Here is an 18,608-nt window from a genome sequence, read left to right on the forward strand (position 1 = left end):
CACTATCAAATCAATTTTACGTTGGAAATAGATACTTTCTACAACTTACTGGATGTTAATCTTATGCCATTTCCACTGTCTTTAATCATATTTATTCCATGTCAGTCCCTATCCCAGATCTTAATGGTCCAGCTCTAGGCAAACAACTTCTTAGGAATATAAACCTCAGTAGGTGGTCAGAGAATAGTGCTAACTGTAATATAGTAACATGGTACATAATACCTGTTCTGGTTCAAAAGCTGTCCAGGAACCTAGAAAATAGTTCTTGGGAATATTTTAAAACCTCAAGTCTGAACACAATTTGAATTTACCACTGGGTCAGATTCTACAGGGGCTTCCCAGGCGGCTCAGTGAGGAATCTAGCCGCCAGTGCAAGAGACGTGGGTTCGATCCCTGGGTCGGGAAGATCCCCTGGAGGAGGAAATGGCAGCCCACTCCAGTGTCCTTGTCTGAACAGTCCCATGGACAAGAGCCTGGGGGCTTGCAGTCCATGGGGGCTGCAAAGAGTCGGACATGACTGAACGACTTAAAATGCATGTAGGTTTTCCAAAGTTCTCCTAATTTTCCACTGAAGAATATTTTTCTTGAGGAAAGGCATCGGAAGTATGTATATCTGAAGTATATATTACAGTTTTATAATAGGTATTTTCAAATGGTAAAATACATTCATTGATGGATACAACACACTTCAACCTGCAGACAGAGATGGAAAACCATCTGAATGAAATGTAAAGTCAGATGTCAGACCCACATTTATTTTATCTTTTATTTTCATATGAAAATAGATGTTTAAACAAGATCCAAAAATAACTCTTGGCACTATAAATAAGGATCCTAAGTATGTTGTTTTTTCTAACTATAGATATACCAGTTTATAGACGCAGATCAGCATGGGTTTTATAATAACACATTTCAAAGGTTAAAAAAAACCCTCAGCCATACAAGACCCTGGTTTAAACTGTATACAATATTCCCATATGTACAGGTGACTTACAAAAACGCTGACTAACTGTAGAAGTGGAATAAACGACAGTGGAGTTCTCAGCATCTGAACTGACTGGATCTTGATGAAAACCACGTGGCGTTCTGACGGCGACGTCAGTGAGGTAGTGGAGAAGCTTGTTCGCTCACGTTCAGGCAAGGCTTCCTCGTCAGGCTGAGCCACTCGTCCTGTGGCGGGATGAGAAAGGACCAAGGATGAATTCCTGCAACAGCAAAGACAGGTTTCAGCTAAATTCACAGAACTAGGTGACGGCATCATGGCTAACAGGTAAAACACAAATTTGAGTACTTTGGAAAGATGTTTTAAGATGAACCACCACACAAAATTACCCAGGATAAAAGCTAGGTTACTTTTCTTAAGACTATGATAAGCTGGAATTCAACATCTGCCAATTGAAAGTGCTAGTTATTTATAAATAAATGAACTTTTTGTAACGTACCCTGTGAGCAGCAAGTTGAGGATAGCATCAGTGTCGGTAACTGTCTACTGATTGTGATGGGCCGTGTAGAACTTGATGGAAGGAGCTCTGGAAAGAAGGAAGATACGACGTTAGGCTCAGAAGCCAGCCCCCTAACTGCAACCTAGTTCAGATTTTCATCCCACGTACGTACTCCTAGATTAAGACTCCAGAACCCAACGTAATTGTAACAAGCCCCTGTCTACGCACTGTGCCTCTGCCGCCGCCTCTGTTCCCTCCTGGGCCTGGGGCGCCTCGGGGCTCCCGGCTGCCGCGTGAGCCGAGAACCTCGCCCGGCGCCCACACCCCTGTGCATCCACACCCCTGTGCATCTGTCTCCACTCTTCGGGCTCCTACCTCCAGAGTCGGCATCTCTATAAAGCTCTGTGCCTCTGATGTTCTTCCTCACGGCCTGCCCTGAGGCCCATGGTGGTTTTGGCCTCTATCTGATGTGGGTGCTACCATGGAAAATTTAAGGTGATCATATTCAAATCTTGGCTCTGCTGCTAATGAGCGAGCTGTGTGTCTATTAAAGACACAAACTGGCCTTGAATGTTCTTGGGGCTCAGACACACAATACACTGCTCTGTGGTAAAGACAGATCAGCCTCTAAATCCTGGTTTTGTCTTTCGCTGTGACCTTGACATCATTTTTTGTGTTCTACAATTTCTTTATATAGAAGGATAAATCCTAGTTCCCAGGATGTAAATGAGGCAATACATGGAAAGTGTTTAGTACACACACAGTGCGTGCTAAGTCACTTCAGTCGTGTCTGACTGCGACCGTGTGGACTGTAGCCCGCCGGCTCCTCCGTCCGCGGGATCCTCCAGGCCAGAACACTGCAGTGGATTGCCATGCTTTCCTCCAGGGGGTCTTCCTGACCCAGGATGGAGCCCAGGTCTCCCACATCGCAGGCAGGTTCCTCACCGCTGAGCCAGCACACACAGACCAGGTACACAGAACGGTAGCTGTCATCTGACAGGAATACTGTCTCACTATTTACAGATTCCATGAATATATTTTATGTTCCTCCTAAATAATTATTGACCTCATCTAGGTCTCACACAGAAAACATGAAATTCAGTGTTGTGCTTTTTTTAATAGACTCTGAATTAAGAGTTCAAACGGTGTTCAAACTTCGCTTAGGACTAACAATTGGCACAATCACCTTTCCCAAGTGGACAGACTAAGCTGGGACACAAGTTGGCTTCAGAGGTCTAAACTCTTCTATTTTTGACTGTGCCACATGGCTTACGGGATGTTAGCTCCCCAACAAGAGGCTGAACCCGGGCCCTCTGCGGTGAGAACACAGAATCCTTAACCACGGGACCACCAGGGAATTCCCTAAGCTCGTTGTATTTACCAAATAGACAATAAGGAAATCCAAAAGTGGAAAGCCTTCATAGGAGAATTAACTATGTCCCTGTTTCCTAGTTGATTTCCTAAATCCTCAGCTTATCTTCTTTATACATCTACTACCAACCAATTGATTCCAGTTTCCCCAGGGACCATGAAAAATTTTGTGTCTTCGCTCAGACAGGTTTCCTCGAGATTTGAAGGTGACATCCGTGTCCTTCCACCTTCAAACCTCGGGAAGCTCATGCCTTTCGGGTCCCCTGGTGGCACAGCTGGTGAAGAATCCGCCTGCAGTGCGGGAGACCTGGGTGCGATCCCTGGGTTGGGAAGATCCCCTGGAGAAGGGAACAGCTCCCCACTCCAGTATTCGGGCCTGGAGAATTCCGTGGGCTGTATGGTCAACAGGGCCGCAGAGCTGGGCAGGACTGAGCGACTTTCACTTTTTCGTGTCCTTCTGAGTCTGCTGGAGGCTGTGGGCCTCAAAGCCTTCAGGGACTTTCTGGGTACAAGTCAGACCACGTGTGAAGAGCCTCCTCCTACCTGACTTGGTCCAAGACGGGAGTCCTCTGCCAGGGAAGACTCGAGCTGAGACAGGGTGGCTGACGACGTGGAGTCCACAGACGTGCTGCTGACCAGCTCCCCCAAGGCATCGACCTGTCTCCTCAGGCTGTGTAGCGTGCCCTCCGTCTGCCGCTTCCCTTTGCTTAACACTTCCGCCTGCTTGGACATGCAGTGCCGGAGCTGGGCCTGGAAGCGTCAGGGGAGGATTTAGGGCTTTACTCAGAGGGACTGTCAGAACTAGTACTGAGCAGCTTCCTCACGTTTAACATCTGAAAGGCAAATCTGACCGTCAGAACATAGAAGTGCCTGCTGAAAATCCTCGTCTTCAAAAGTTAAAAGAAGAAGGGGTGGGGGGTGCGGGCAGGTGCCCGAAGGCGCTCCTGTCGTGACCTGGGCCTGGACCTCAGCCTGTCCGCGCCACGGTCACAACACAGGATTTCAGCTTCCTCCTCGCCAGATGCCTGCCCCAGCTCCCCACTGCTCAGACTCAGACGACTGGTTTACACTTGGTATCTTCAGAGGGTCTCACAGCGTGTGGGATCCTCAACCCCATGCTGCTTTCCGGCTTCCCCGCTGTGCCTCTGAAATGATCCTCCAACTAAAGCTGACAGCAAGCCCTGTCTGTCCCACAGAGCCTTCTGAATGACAGGAAAGCTCCATGTTCTGTATCTGCTGCCCACCACAGCACCCACTGGTCATGTGTGGCTGTCGAGCACGTGAAATGTGGTAACTGAACTGAATTTTTAACCTGGTTTAATGACAGTGGATTTCCATTTAAACAGCCACGTATGGCTGCAGGCTACCTGATGTGAAGGCCCTCACTCACTCGGAACTGCAAGTGGCTCCCTCAGCCCTCGATGCAAGTGGCCAACATCCAAAGACGTATTCTGTCCTCTCTTGCTCTATCCCCCTCACTCTCATTTTTCAGCTCCCCACTATACTCTTCACCCCCACATTTTTAGGTAAGCCCTTACAACTAAATTCTAGACACCGATTTTCAGCTGCCTACACAGACATCCTTCCCTGTGCGTCTCATGAAGCCTCCAAGTTCAACATATCCTGAGCCAAACAGCTTCTTATTTGACTCCTAAGCCTACTTCTCTGGTTTCCCCAATCCCTCCCCAACCACTGGCCTGAGAGCCTTGTTTTTATGAGTGCATCTCTATGTTCTGTCTGCAGGTCCAGTCAGTTTCAGCTGAGGCAGAGCCGCATCCCCGAGGGTAAGGAACCCCAGGCTGAGCACCAGAACTCGTGCTTCTGAACCCTGACCCTGCTGCTGACTCTGTGATGCCAGCCTCTCTGCGCTTCGAACGTGTGACCTACAGGACTGCTGGGACAGCTGCGACAGAGCAGCGTCCCCATCTCCTCACCACACCAAGTATCTTATAGTTTTTTTTTTCTTTTAAAAGGGCAACCTTGAGTCGATCTTCACGGTGACGCAGTTTCTCCCGGAGAGCTTCTCCACGCCAGTGTTCATCCTTTTTCAGAGGAAAAGGGAACCATCAGAGAGTCTCTGAGCACCACCATCAGTAACCAACCCGCCTTTCCCTCCCACCCTCCATTCTATGTCTGGACTTATCTGGGGGAGGTGGGAACCAAAGGGCCCTTTTAGGAAGTCCAGAGAACAGCAGGATAAATAAGCCCTTACCATTATGTGAACGTGAGAAAAATTCAGTTTCTCTTCAAAAGGTGATGGTTTCTCACTGAGGGCGAATGGAAAGTTCTCTTTCAAGCTCTCCAAGCCTCCTTCCAGGTGTTCGTTCCGTTCCAGAATGGCTTCCAGGTCTGCTGGCAGTTCTGGGAGAAACTGGTTGAGGTTCTTTAGGCTGGCTCTGATTTCGTCTTTCACTTCAGACTTAAGTGTCCTCATTGCTTCACTGATCTCTACTTGTCTTCTTTCCAGATCTTTCTGGTTTACCATCTAAAGAGCAAGTGAGAGTCAAATACCACCAAGTACTGGAACGGAACTGTTATTGTTATTTAATGATTTAACATTTTAAATACATGTATCATATACTGAAAGACCTACAGATGTTATTTATTGTGATTAGAACTGTAGAAATTTGCGATTTTCCCAGCTACTCAAGTACTCTAAGCTACCAAGTAAACGACTTTACTGGCGTTCCCCTTGGAGCGACTCCCGTCTGGAAAAGCAGGGACGGTGCTGCTTGACGGTGGCCCACACTACAGAAGTCAGCCTCTCTGCAGCGGGACAGGGCTGGGTTCCAATCTCATTTCCAAAAAACACTACCAGGATGACTCAGGGCCAGCTAGCCGACTTCTGAACCCTCTGTATCCTGAAATGTGAGAGCTAAGTGAGAATTTATATGAGGCACCTTAGTGGTCCTCAAATGAGAAAGGGCCATTTACTGAAACAAGCTGTAGTGGTCTAGGCTATAAATGTTAACACTGAAAGGGGCTTAGAGGAGGTCTGGGTGAATGTTTTTATCGTACATGGGAAGGATCTGGTGGCGCGGGGAGTCTGGAGGTTCCCTCAGGCGCTACAGAGTGTTAAACACCTGAGGCCACTCCACGTGGCTCCTCCATAAAGAGCACGGTGAAGATCCTACAGTCACACCCGCTGCTAACTGCCCTCAAACTTACAGAGGCCAAGCGGCCTTTCAAAGTGATTTGTTCTTGAGCCAAAGGGGTGTGTGTGTGCGTGCGCGTGCGTGTGTGTTGGGGGGTGGTTATAGGAAAAGACGAAACTAAATGGCCACATGGGGTCATCCAGAGGACAAAGTGTAGCAGGCCACTCGAGTGGCCTGAGCAGCCTGACTGGAGAGCTCTGGGCTGGCCCAGCCCCTGACACGGGCGGAGGGACACGAGGGGGTCTAGGGCGAGACCCTCCCTCGAGGGTGAACTGGAGGGACACAAGGGGGTCTAGGGCGAGACCCTCCCTCGAGGGTGAACTGTTCTCCTCTCCGCGGCCCGGCTGCATGACAGGTGATCAGAGGTTTCCTTGGGAGTCTGTCTCTTACAGACTTGTTTCTGGCATAAAATCTAGTATTTCAACACAGCACTTCGGGACATGATAAAATTTTATGCTGAAGAATTGCCATTTTTCTTTCAAAAACTAACTTAAGTTTGGTGAACTTAAGGCATTTCAAAAGTGTGTCTTGGGAGCATTTTAAAAGTGTCCCTTGAACAAATACTTTCTTCTGTGGAAAGTTCTGAATTTCAGGACTAGAAGAACAGTCTGGTCACCAGTCTGACGCTCTCCCCGCGCCCCGGGCCGCGCCGCACCTGCTTCTTGAGCTCCGCGTACTCCTGCTGCATCTGGCTGAGCTCCCGCATCAGGCGCCGGGCCCGCTCGTGGTTGTCCCGCGCCACCTGCTCGATGGTCGCCATCTCCTTCTGCATGGAGCTGTTCTCCTGCTTCTGCTCCTAGCACGGGAGAGGGGGCCAACTCTGGAGGTGCGTGCTGCTGCCTGGCACACTCACCAGCTCGGAGACTTCGTTTCCTGTCTGGGCTCCGGCTATAAAGGGGATGATCGACCGGCCTTCTGCAGCGGTGGTGGTAGAGCTGGGAGCAGAAAGCCTGAATCCTAGATGTGCCGTGTTGCCACTGAGATGAGGTGACCCTCCCTTGTCTGGGAGACGTGAACAACAGCCACCATCACAGGGCTCCTGGGAGGATTAAATCCAGACATCTGCCTCCTCTCTCCACAGTCCTGCTGCACGTCAGCGGCTGTGGGTGTTACCGCCCTCTGGGAAATACATCCGGGTGGAAAGCAACATTCACACTGCAGGGCGACATGGACTCCTCCAAAGGGTGTTAGAAAAATCCTTTTCTGGGACAGCCCCTATCACTGCCCGTCGGTCTCGAGGCATCCCAAACCATTTTCAACTCATTTGAGTACCACCACCCACAATTTATCTCAGGGATAAGAGCGTGACAGATTGAGCCTCCTAGTTTTAGGATAATGATTAATTAGAGCTGATGCTGACCAAAAAGGGCACAATGAGAAAACCTGTGAGCACAGACTGCAGCTGGGAAAAGGCTTTTCAGAGGCTTTCCCACCCCCAAACCCCTGCACCCCTGCTGGAGCGGTGTGCAGAGGCTGGCTCCCCGAGGGAGCTCTCTGAGCCTGTGACCAGCGTTCCAGCCAGACAGCCAACTCCTCCAGGGCTGAGCCCAGACACAGGCAAAATCTACCATTAGCTTCAGGCACAAACTATGCACAGATGTACCCCAAGCAACAGCTGGGTTAGGGACTGGGTTGCCCGGTCATTTGTTTTCTCTACATGGAAGCCATGTTTCGTTAGAGATTGAAAGGCTCCTCTCCTCACAAGCTGCCGGGCAGGGCGGTGGGTACTCACGAGAAGGTTCTTCTCCAGCTCGCTGCGCTGGGTCTTGAGCGCTTCCTTGAGGCTGGCCACCTGCTTCTCAGCTTTCTTTCTCTCTGTCAAGAACTGGTTTCGCAAGAGGCTGAAGTCTGCCCTCATAGAGTCCGCCTCCTTCTGAAGAGCCAGCAGCTCAGCTGACTTTTGCAACAACTGCTGCTCGCGTTCTGAGAGCTGCCGTTCTGAAACAGTATTTCAGGTAATTTAGCTTGAGGCCCTGGGCTGGCTAAGGGCAGATTGCACAACGACAGGATGCTCACTGGGGCACTTTTTTCCACCAGCCAGTTGTCTAAGTCTCCCCTGATCCACACCGGCGACCCAGGAAAAGGTTCAGAGAAAGCTGCCTTTTGATGTAATTTGTTCCTGAAGGACCTGATTCCAAAGTGACAGACGGTTACCATTTTCTCTTTTGAGTCTTTGAGACCAGAGAGCACCAATTCTGTGAGGTGCAAGGAACATGGAACAGGCTACTGAAAAGCTATTTATTTATTTACTTATTTATGTAAACATCTATTCAAGTCCTTTCTCCACTTTTTCATTTTTTGGCTGCTCCATGAGGTGCGTGGGATCTTAGTTCCCTGACCAGGGATTGAACCCATGCTCCCTGCATTGCAAGTGCAGTCTTCATCACTGGACGGCCAAGGAAGTCCCTGAAATGCTTCTTTATAAACCTAATTTTAAATAAAGGGAAATACACAGTATTTTTTCCTTCATAGGAGGCAGTGCAGGAAAAGAACAGAGGATTTGGAATGGCATGAGTCTAATTTTCTATAGAAGGAACCTATTTCCTGGTATTTAACAGGAATCATGCATGCAAACACCTAATGCATGGTAAGTATACTCAATAAATGATGCTTATACACAACAGTGACATTTAACACAGATTTTTGTAATGAACCTCTGTAAAGCAACACCCTGCCCAGATATCACTTCTCACACCTCTGGCATGGTCGGACTTGGCATATTTAGGTTTGTTTCAAAATGAAATGGTTGGGTCTGAATCAAGAGTTCCCAGGGAAAAAGGAGTAATAACCCTTTCAAAACCCAAGTCCTTAAAGTTCCTGCAGGGGAGAACATTTTCTGAGCATTATTAAAACCTGAAGTCTAAGAAAAAAAAATTCATTTACTGACGTTAAGAACCATCTTTTGTCCTGGAGTCAACTTCCTTTATGTATGGCTCAAAAGAATAAACAGACCCAGTGGCCAACAACTGTATCATAGAACTGTTAATACTGTTTTTTGTAATAGGTTGAGATGAAATGGATCATTGTTCCAAAGGTCAGAATTAATATACTTTTATAGAAAGCCTTTAGGGCACCTTTTGGCACTTCTTTGCCTTAATATTCCACTTCCTTGAAAGAGCATTCTCAAAGAAAGCGATACAGTCAAGGAAAAACACCTGACCGTGTCGGGATCAAATTCCATCTCCATAAAGAAAGATTCTCTGTTCCCTCTGGGTGCATTTCCTCATCTTTCGCAGGACCAGGAGGACCAAGTGCGGGGCTGTATTTCCCCCACGCCGGTCCTGCCTCTTGTCTGGGCTACGGCCGAGGCCTGGGCCTCCTTTACACGCTTCATCAGACAGTCAGTGGACTCCCCCCTCGGCGCAGCGCTCCGGGATACGTACGGGTTTGGGAGAGCGTCTTCTCCAGGGCCTCGCCCCACCTCTCCTCCTCCTGCAGAGTCCTGACGCGCTCCTCAGCCCCCAGCACCTGGCTGAGCACCTGGTCCAGCGTGCCCCTCTGGTCTGCTATTTCCTTCTCCAGCTGCTGCTGCTGCTCCTGCAGGCTTGCTCTACTGGCTTCTAACTTTTTTTCTTCATTTTCTCTCTCTTTCTGGAGTCTCTGAAACGTCTTATTAGAGAACAACCTTAGTCAGTCATGAACTAACAAACAGTGTCCCGAGGGAATCTTCATGGACACTAGTCAGACTGCAGCTCAAACAGAAAGTAGCAAACAGCCCACAGTGATCGAGAGTGAGTTCTGTTTACAAAGGGGATCAAGGAGGGACGGGAAAATGATCTGGCCAGCATGTGAAGAGGGAATACGCAGGAACTGACACGTGGCCACCAAGATTCTTTACGGGGCCTGTTCCACAGTCTTAATGGTCCATAACATTAATACCAAGGGAGTCAAAGAGCTGGTGTAAAATCCCCCCAGGTCACACAGGGCAGGTAAGCGGGGCGAGAGCCGGGGGACGCTTGCTGGGGAAGTGTGCCCGCCCCTGGACCGCCCGTGGGGTGCGGTACCATCTCCTGTCGGGCCAGCTCGCTCTCCTTCTCCTCCACCTCGCTCTGAAGCGCTTGCAGGTGCTGCTGCTTCCTTTCCTCTTCTTTCTGGCAGCCTTCCAGCTTCTTCACGTGTTCCTGGAGGTCCTCCTGAAGCCTGGTCTGCTCGGCAAGCAGGACACCCTGGCAGCTGGTGGTGTGGAGCAGGTCCTTCAGGCCAAAGGACAAACTCAGACTACGGACAAGGCCCCTCCTCCACAAGCGCGAGTGCCACGCCTGCATCCATCTACCAAGTCCGACAAGTGACAGCCCGAAAGTGCCACATCCTTTGTCATTTCAACAAACACACGAAGGTACCCAGAGCTCAACTTAATCCCCGACTTCCCTCTTTTTAGTACCTAAGATGACAGAGATGTCAGAACCTCAGCAAGAGACTCAGTTCCTCTGAAATTTAGGCATCTTGTCACTGAGGTGGGAATAAACACCACCCACCTCACAGGATTGCTAAGAGTAAGAAAAGCTGTGAAGAAGCTTTAACTCTGACTGAAACTGAACCTAAAGTCATGGCTTTGTTACCATCTGAAATATTTATACAGGTTAAAAAAAATTCACAAAACAATAAATACTTCTTTCTTCAAAGAACCCTAATTAAACACTTTTGGAAAAGTTACCATATTTCTAACAACATAAAAAATGTTCACAAGAACCCGTATAAGACTTTTTAAAGGACAGAATAAGTTTTAAACATCTTAGAAACACAGAATCTTAAAGGTAGAAGGAAGGGAATTTAGATGTCTAATCTAACCCATAACTTACAGAGTAGAAACTAAGGTCTAAAACTTGCTTGAGGTTCTCTGGAACTCAGATCATGGCAATAATCTCACAGGACAACACTGAATTACTGCAGGAAGATGCCGAGAAGCATAAAGACCTCATCTGTGCCATGGGGAAGAGATGGTCCATCTGTCCCTGAAGCCTTCAGAAAGCGGCTGACCAACTATAGGGCTCTTCTGGCCACCACCCCTTACTTATTAGCTTTGAGTAAAGCATTGTTTGCATGGAGAATTCTAGGACTAAAATAAACTAGAAAATTACTGCTCTGCATCAAAGGTTTGGTATATATTACATTTGTGTTAGATAAATGGCTCTACGGGACCGGCTCATGTGAGAAGAACCAGCGTCTTTGATTTGTTATTTCAAGCAGCCATCTGCACGCCCGCAGGGCACCACGAGAAGACTTCCTTTGTCAGGCTCACCTGTTTTGCTAGGTTCAAATGGTCTTGGACGTCAGCTAGTTCCTCCTGTAATGAGTTTACTGCTTCTCGTTTTTCTACAGAAATAACATTTACATAGAATAAGAAATACATATGTATACATTTTTCAGTTTCCCATCAGTCCCCTTAAAAATGTAGACTGAAAGTGAATTTATACTTCCTTCTGTTAGGGTGTAACAGGTGATTACGCCACCCTATCTTATTCATGGCCAAGAGAGAGGTAAATGCACAAGCCAGATCTGGGCTTGGAGCCTTACATTTTTTAAAGACTTACATATTAAAAAAAAAAAAAAAAAGATTTACACGTTCAAAACCTCATGATAAAAAAAACTCACACACATTACCTAGTGTTGATGAGGTGTGTGGTTTAAAAACAGGTACCTTCCACACTGCTGATAAAAATGTAAATTTGGTACAACCTTTCAGGAAGACAATTTTAAAATAAATTTTATTATCTGTACTGGTTTTGTCACTTACTAACTGGGTGAGCTTGAGCAAGTCACTTCTCGCTTAAGCAAGTCCCAAGGAAACTAGGCGTAAGTTGGCTTATCTTTAAATGGGTGAAATAATAGTTTCTACCTCAAAAAAATGTTATAATAATTAAATGATAAAATGCATATGAAACATCTACAATCATGCCCAGGACACAGGAAGTGTTCAACAAGTACACTGTTGGCTGGAATTAGTAACTTTTTTTTCCCCCATTTATTTTTATTAGTTGGAGGCTAATTACTTTACAATACTGTAGTGGCTTTTGCCATACAGTGACATGAATCAGCCATGGATTTACATGTGTTCCCCATCCCGATCCCCCCTCCCCCCTCCCTCCCCATCCCATCCCTCTGGGTCATCCCAGTGCACTAGCCCCGAGCACTTGTCTCATGCATCCAACCTGGACTAGAGATCTGTTTCACACTTGATAATATACATGTTTCGATGCTGTTCTCTCAGATCATCCCAGCCTCGCCTTCTCCTGTAGAGTCCAAAAGTCTGTTCTATACATCTGTGTCTCTTTTTCTGTTTTGCATATAGGGTTATCGTTACCATCTTTCTAAATTCCATATATATGTGTTAGTATACTGTATTGGTGTTTATCTTTTTGGCTTACTTCACTCTGTATAATGGGCTCCAGTTTCATCCATACCATTAGGACTGATTCAAATGTATTCTTTTTAATGGCTGAGTAATATTCCATAGTGTATATGTACCACAGCTTCCTTATCCATTGGTCTGCTGATGGGCATCTAGGTTGCTTCCATGTCCTGGCTATTATAAACAGTGCTGCGATGAACACTGGGGTGCACGTGTCTCTTTCTGTTCTGGTTTCCTTGGTGTGTATGCCCAGGAGTGGGATTGCTGGGTCATATGGCAGCTCTATTTCCAGTTTTTTAAGGAATCTCCACACTGTTCTCCATAGTGGCTGTACTAGTTTGCATTCCCACCAACAGTGTAAGAGGGTTCCCTTCTCTCCACACCCTCTCCTACTTATTAGTAACTTATGAATAAACAATCATGAGGATTTATAAAGATTTGGTCATAAATATGTTATGTCCATTTTTGCTTTTAAATCTATACACACACACCACCCCTCAAGGAAAAATCTGGAAGGATATTTACTACATTGCTAGTAGAAATTATCTCTGAAGAGTGTGGTCAATAGTAATTTTTATTTTGTTACTTTGCTATGTTTTAAAATTGTTCTCTAAGGAATATGAATTCATTTAAAAAAAAAAAACAGCTTTACTGAGATATAATTCACATATCATGTATTTCACCCATTTAAAGTATACAATTTCATGGCTTTTGGTAAATTCAGAGTTGTTCAAGCATCACCATACCTAATATTAGAACATTTTTCTCACTCCTAAAAGAAACCCCACGCCCTGTAGCATGATCTATTTCTATAACAAGAAAGCAAACAATTAAGAAAAGCACCGAGCAGAAGGAAGACAGCCACCCCCCGCCGCCCGCTCACCGCAGAGCTGCTGCTGCAGGCCTGCGATGTCTTTGTGCAGTGAGAGTTTGTTTCTGTTTAGTTGGTCTAGTTCCTGTTGCAGTTTTCTGATATCCAATTCCAACTTTTCTAAGTCTGATTGCTTTGCTTTGCTATTCTCTTCTGTGGCTGCTAAAACCCTACAATACAAGCAAGAATATGTCAGACTGTCAAACACAAAATGTCCAAGCACATATATCAGACAACTAAGGAATAGTGTTACGTGTCACAACGCAGCTGTGGAGTCTGGATGATATTAATAAATTAATAATATTAATAATTTACTATATAAGAAACATTAACAAGAATTAACAAACTGTAAGGCTCTTCAACTCATTCTCAAAAAACCCCCTTATTTTCAGCTTTTCAAATAGAACATTTGGAAATGTTTGTCACTTCAAAAAGTGACTTGCTAAAATTGAAGTTTTATAAAAATCAGGAACAACATGGATAGCACTTATAACTCCAAACGTGATTAAAATGGACTTAACTTATAAGTAAAAAAGAAACACAATTTTATGTATAATAAGATTTGTCAGAAAAAAAAGTATGTATGAGCCCGTGTTCCTTCACATGAACAGGAATCACACACTATGGACTGGCTTTTGTCTGGCTTCTGTCACTGCGCATGACGACTCTGAGACGCACCCATGTAGCTGCGTGTTACTGATGCTCCAGCGCTCCTTACTGCCCAGTAGTATTCTATGGTATGCTGCCATTGTTCCGTCCCTAAGTCATATCTGACTCTTGTGACACCATGGACTGTAGCCCGCCAGCCTCCTCTGTCCATGGGTTTTCTAAGCAAGAACACTGGAGTGGGTTGTCATTTCCTTCTCCAGGGGATCTTCCCCACCCAGGGATCAAAGTCACGTCTGCTGCATGGCAGGCAGACTCTTTACCACTGAGCCACCAGGGAAGCCCATTCTGTGGCATGCCTGTGCATGTGCTCTGTCGTGTCCAGACTCTTTGTGACCTCACGGACTGTAGCCTGCCAAGCTCCTCTGTCCATGGAATTTTCCAGGCAATAATACTGGAGGGGGTTGCCATTTCCTACTCCAGAAAATCTTTCTAACTCAGGGATTGAACCTGTGTCTCCTGCATTGGTAGGTGGGTTGGGTTAATACTGGGCCTTCCTACCCACAACAAGGTATATTTCTCCACTGACTCACATATTCCAAGCATACATTATTTTACTTAAATAACAAGTTATTTTAAAAAATGCTTTAAGGGAGAAATAAAAGCCTAAAAGGAAAATTCACCCCAAAATGCTACTGGTGAATTGTACTGTGATATTGAGTTTGTGGTGTATTTTTTTTTTTTTTTGCCTTTTCCAGTTTTTTAAATAGTGTGTTTATAACGCTTTAGCCTTCCAGAAGGGACCTTGCAAGCTTATTTGTTCCTGCTCTCACCGTTTGGCCTGTGCCAGCTTCTTCTCCCAGCTGTCACACTTCTCCTCAAGATCCTCCTTTTGTTTGCACAAAGACTCAACACACAGCGGCAACGCTCGGGCCTCAGCAGTTATCCGCTCAGCCTCTCGCTTGTCCCTCTCTAAGAGCTGCTTCTGCCACTCCATCTCCCCCTTCTGTCGCAGGGCTGTCTGCTGCAAATTCTCCAACTCCAGTTTCTCCTAAAGAAGATAAAAGAGGACTCAACTGTACAAATGGAGACTGTGTGGTTTGCTACCAGTAAAATGCCTTTGTTTATTACCTCCAGCACTTCAACATGAATCTTCTCTAACTCAGACATCTTTTGGTCATGTTGTAGCTTCAACGCTTGCAGCTCATTGTTTTCAAGTCGCAACATGTCCAGAATATTCCTAAGTTCTATGAGAAACAAAGCATGGTCCAGGCTATTAAATGAATGCAGAAACAATTACAAAATGAAACACAAAATAATGCTACTGGCTGATACAACAATAGGTAACAAAATAAAAATATATTGTGCTGAATTAATGGAGCTAATTAATTACATTTTGAATGAAAAAATCCTTTAAAAGTATTGCTAAACATTAATTTGCTGAAAAAATTTAAACAAATATTCAACAAAGATCTAGTTCTAAAAGAACTTACCCTACCTAGAAGAATTTAAATAAAAATAAACAGAAAAACTTCAAAATCAGTTCAGTTGAGTTGCTCAGTCATGTCTGACTCTTTGCAACCCCATGGACTGCAGCATGCCAGGCCTCCCTGTCCATCACCAACTCCGGGAGTCCACCCAAACCCATGTCCATTGAGTTGGTGATGCCATCCAACCATCTCATCCTCTGTCGTCCCCTTCTCCTCCTGCCCTCAATCTTTCCCAGTATCAGGGTCTTTTCAAATGAGTCAGCTCTTTGCATCAGGTGGCCGAAGTATTGGAGTTTCAGCTTCAACATCAGTCCTTCCAATGAACACCCAGGACTGATCTCCTTTACAATGGACTGCCTGGATCTCCTTGTAGTCCCAGGGACTCTCAAGAGTCTTCTCCAACACCACAGTTCAAAAGCATCAATCCTTTGCTGCTCATCTTTCTTTATAGTCCAACTCTCACATCCATACATGACCACTGGAAAAACCATAGCCTTGACCAGATGGACCTTTGTTGACAAAGTAATGTCTCTGCTTTTCAATATGCTGTCTAGGTTGGTCATAACTTTCCAAGGAGTAAGCGTCTTTTAATTTCATGGCTACAATCACCATCTGCAGTGATTTTGGAGTCCAGAAAAATAAAGTCAGCCACTGTTTCCACTGTTTCCCCATCTATTTGCCATGAAGTGATGGGATTGGATGCCATGATCTTAGTTTTCTGAATGTTGAGCTTTAAGCCAACTTTTTCACTCTCCTCTTTCACTTTCATCAAGAGGCTCTTTAGTTCTTCTTCACTTTCTGCCATAAGCGTGGTGTCACCTGCATATATGAGGTTATTGATATTTCTCCCGAAAATCTTGATTCTAGCTTGTGCTTCATCTAACCCAACATTTTGCATGATGTACTCTGCATAGAAGTTAAATACGTAGGGTGACAATATACAGCCTTGACGCACTCCTTTTCCTATTTGGAACCAGTCTGTTGTGCCATGTCCAGTTCTAACTGTTGCTTCCTGACCTGCATACAGGTTTCTCAAGAGGTAGATCAGGTTGTCTGGTATTCCCATCTCTTTCAGAATTTTCCACAATTTATTGTGATCCACATAGTCAAAGGCTTTGGCACAGTTAATAAAGCAGAAATAAATGTTTTTCTGGAACTCTCTTGCTTTTTCGATGATCCAGAGGATGCTGGCAATTTGATCTCTGGTTCCTCTGCCTTTTCTAAAACCAGCTTGAACATCTGGAAGCTCTCGGTTCACGTATTGCTGAAGCCTGGCTTGGAGAATTTTGAGCATTACTTTACTAGTGTGTGAGATGAGTGCAATTGTGCGGTAGTTTGAACATTCTTTGGCATTGCCTTTCTTTGGGATTGGAATGAAAACTGACCTTTTCCAGTCCTGTGGCCACTGCTGAGTTTTCCAAATTTGCTGGCATATTGAGTGCAGCACTTTCACAGCATCATCTTTCAGGATTTGAAATAGCTCAACTGGAATCCCATCACCTCCACTAGCTTTGTTTGTAGTGATGCTTCCTAAGGCCCACTTGACTTCACAGTCCAGGATGTCTGGCTCTAGGTGAGTGATCACACCATCGTGATTATCTGGGTCGTGAAGATCTTTTTTGTACAATTCTTCTGTGTATTCTTGCCACCTCTTCTTAGTATCTTCTGCTTCTGTTAGGTCCATACCATTTCTGTCCTTTATTGAGCCCATCTTTGCATGAAATGTTCAAAATACATCAAAAACTTCAAAATATATCAGCTGAAATTTATATATCAATTCTTTTGTCCTTTGAAATATAGATTTCTAAATATTAACTACTTTTTCTGATTATAAGAATATTTGTTCATTACAGAAAATTTGAAAAAAGTATAAAAGAAAAAAATAAAAACACATCATTATCCTACCATCCAAAAATGATCACTACTGCAATAGCACTTTGATAATTTCCTTCCAGAAGTTTATGTGCGGGTATGTACACATAACCACACACATATTTTATTTTTTTAATATTTTGGTGGCTCAGACAGTAAAAAATCTGCCTGCACTGTGGGAGACCCAGGTTCGATCCCTGGGTCAGGAAGATCCCTTGGAGAAGCAAATGGCAACTCACTCTAGTATTCTTGCTTGGAGAATTCCATCCACAGAGGAGCCTGGTGGGCTACAGTCTATGGGGTCGCAAAAAGTCAGACACAACTGAGTGACTTTCACTTCACTTAACACTTTAACCGATTTTTTGTTTTTTAAGTTTTTTGGATGTGGACCATCCAAAAATGTGGACCATTTTTAAAGTCTTTATTGAATCTGCTGCAACATTACTTCTAGTTTATGTTTTGGTTTTTTAGCTGTGAAGCATGTAGGATCTTAGCTCCCTGACAAGGATTAAACCTGCACCCTCTGCATTGGAAGGTGAGGTCTTAATCACTGGACTGCCAGGGAAGTCCCCACACACGTATATTTTAAAACAAATTAGGACTACTTTCAATGTTTAGTTTTTATCTATTTTTTCACTTTTCTTTCATCAGCATTTTTGCATGTCATTAAATATTAAAATGTTTTTTTTTTAAAATATGGTTTTTAAATTGGTCATTTGTTTCCAAATTTTGTCATTATAAATTCTACTGTAAGTACTCAGCTTAATTTGTAAAACAAGGAAATTAAGGCTTATTTCTTAATAAAATTGAAAAAGAGAAATAAATATTGCTGCGATGTGCATAAATGCTTGCCCTCTCTAGATAACTAGAAATGGCTACCTAGTGAGTTTAACAGGTGTGTATTTTAAGAGTTTAAGACACTGGGAAGTTGTTTCATTTTATAATTCAATCAACAGCCTGTAAGTGGTCTTCTTTCATCACACCCTGTTAGCAATGAAAATGATTATTTTGTTTTCAGTCAATTTAAATATTCCATTTATAATCTGCTTTTCTTTGATTAGAAATAAGGTTAAACTTTAAACTTACCAGTTTTATGTTTAGACATCTGCCCTAAAACTACCTGAAGATTTTCTTCCTCTTTTTCAATTTCTTGCTTTATAAGTGAAAGTTGATTTTTTTTCTCACTAATCTGGACATTCAGTTCTCCTTTCTGAAAACTCAGTTCTTCCAAAATACCTTTTAGTTCCTATGCAAAGAAGAAAAAAAAGAAAAAAGTCAACCTACCTCTACCAAGTAATAAATAGAAAATACTTAAAAATCAGTTCTGTTATTAACTGTCTCACATATAAATTCTCATTTGAAAACAAGCACATCTTTGTGTTTTACATTAAGAATAGCACTGTATTTACACTAACATATTTTAGTATAATAGAAGTAAAAAAGTAACATAAT

The 18,608-nt window shown here is 44.4% G+C and overlaps 1 protein-coding gene across 8 annotated transcripts in view; it reads right to left on the reverse strand.

Annotated features, from left to right (window-relative positions):
- Window positions 1-748: 748 nt before the first annotated feature.
- The window catches only part of CNTRL (centriolin), an 81,546-nt gene continuing 63,686 nt past the window's right edge, over window positions 749-18,608 (reverse strand). For 7 of the 8 annotated variants that reach the window (XM_061163267.1, XM_061163271.1, XM_061163269.1 and 4 more), the window contains 14 exons: window positions 18,243-18,402; window positions 14,926-15,041; window positions 14,628-14,845; window positions 13,201-13,358; window positions 11,208-11,281; window positions 9,973-10,161; window positions 9,352-9,577; window positions 7,701-7,906; window positions 6,624-6,764; window positions 5,026-5,298; window positions 4,793-4,855; window positions 3,357-3,563; window positions 1,443-1,529; window positions 749-1,205 (listed from right to left, as the gene is read on the reverse strand). In XM_061163267.1, coding sequence (XP_061019250.1) covers window positions 1,470-1,529; window positions 3,357-3,563; window positions 4,793-4,855; window positions 5,026-5,298; window positions 6,624-6,764; window positions 7,701-7,906; window positions 9,352-9,577; window positions 9,973-10,161; window positions 11,208-11,281; window positions 13,201-13,358; window positions 14,628-14,845; window positions 14,926-15,041; window positions 18,243-18,402 — 2,091 coding nt within the window. In that variant the 3' untranslated portion in view covers window positions 749-1,205; window positions 1,443-1,469. The remainder of the gene's footprint in view (window positions 1,206-1,442; window positions 1,530-3,356; window positions 3,564-4,792; window positions 4,856-5,025; window positions 5,299-6,623; window positions 6,765-7,700; window positions 7,907-9,351; window positions 9,578-9,972; window positions 10,162-11,207; window positions 11,282-13,200; window positions 13,359-14,627; window positions 14,846-14,925; window positions 15,042-18,242; window positions 18,403-18,608) is intronic. The other variant, XM_061163268.1, reaches the window with a different exon arrangement.

Source organism: Dama dama, chromosome 16, assembly GCF_033118175.1.
Source record: "Dama dama isolate Ldn47 chromosome 16, ASM3311817v1, whole genome shotgun sequence".
Classification (NCBI taxonomy): Eukaryota; Metazoa; Chordata; class Mammalia; order Artiodactyla; family Cervidae; genus Dama; species Dama dama.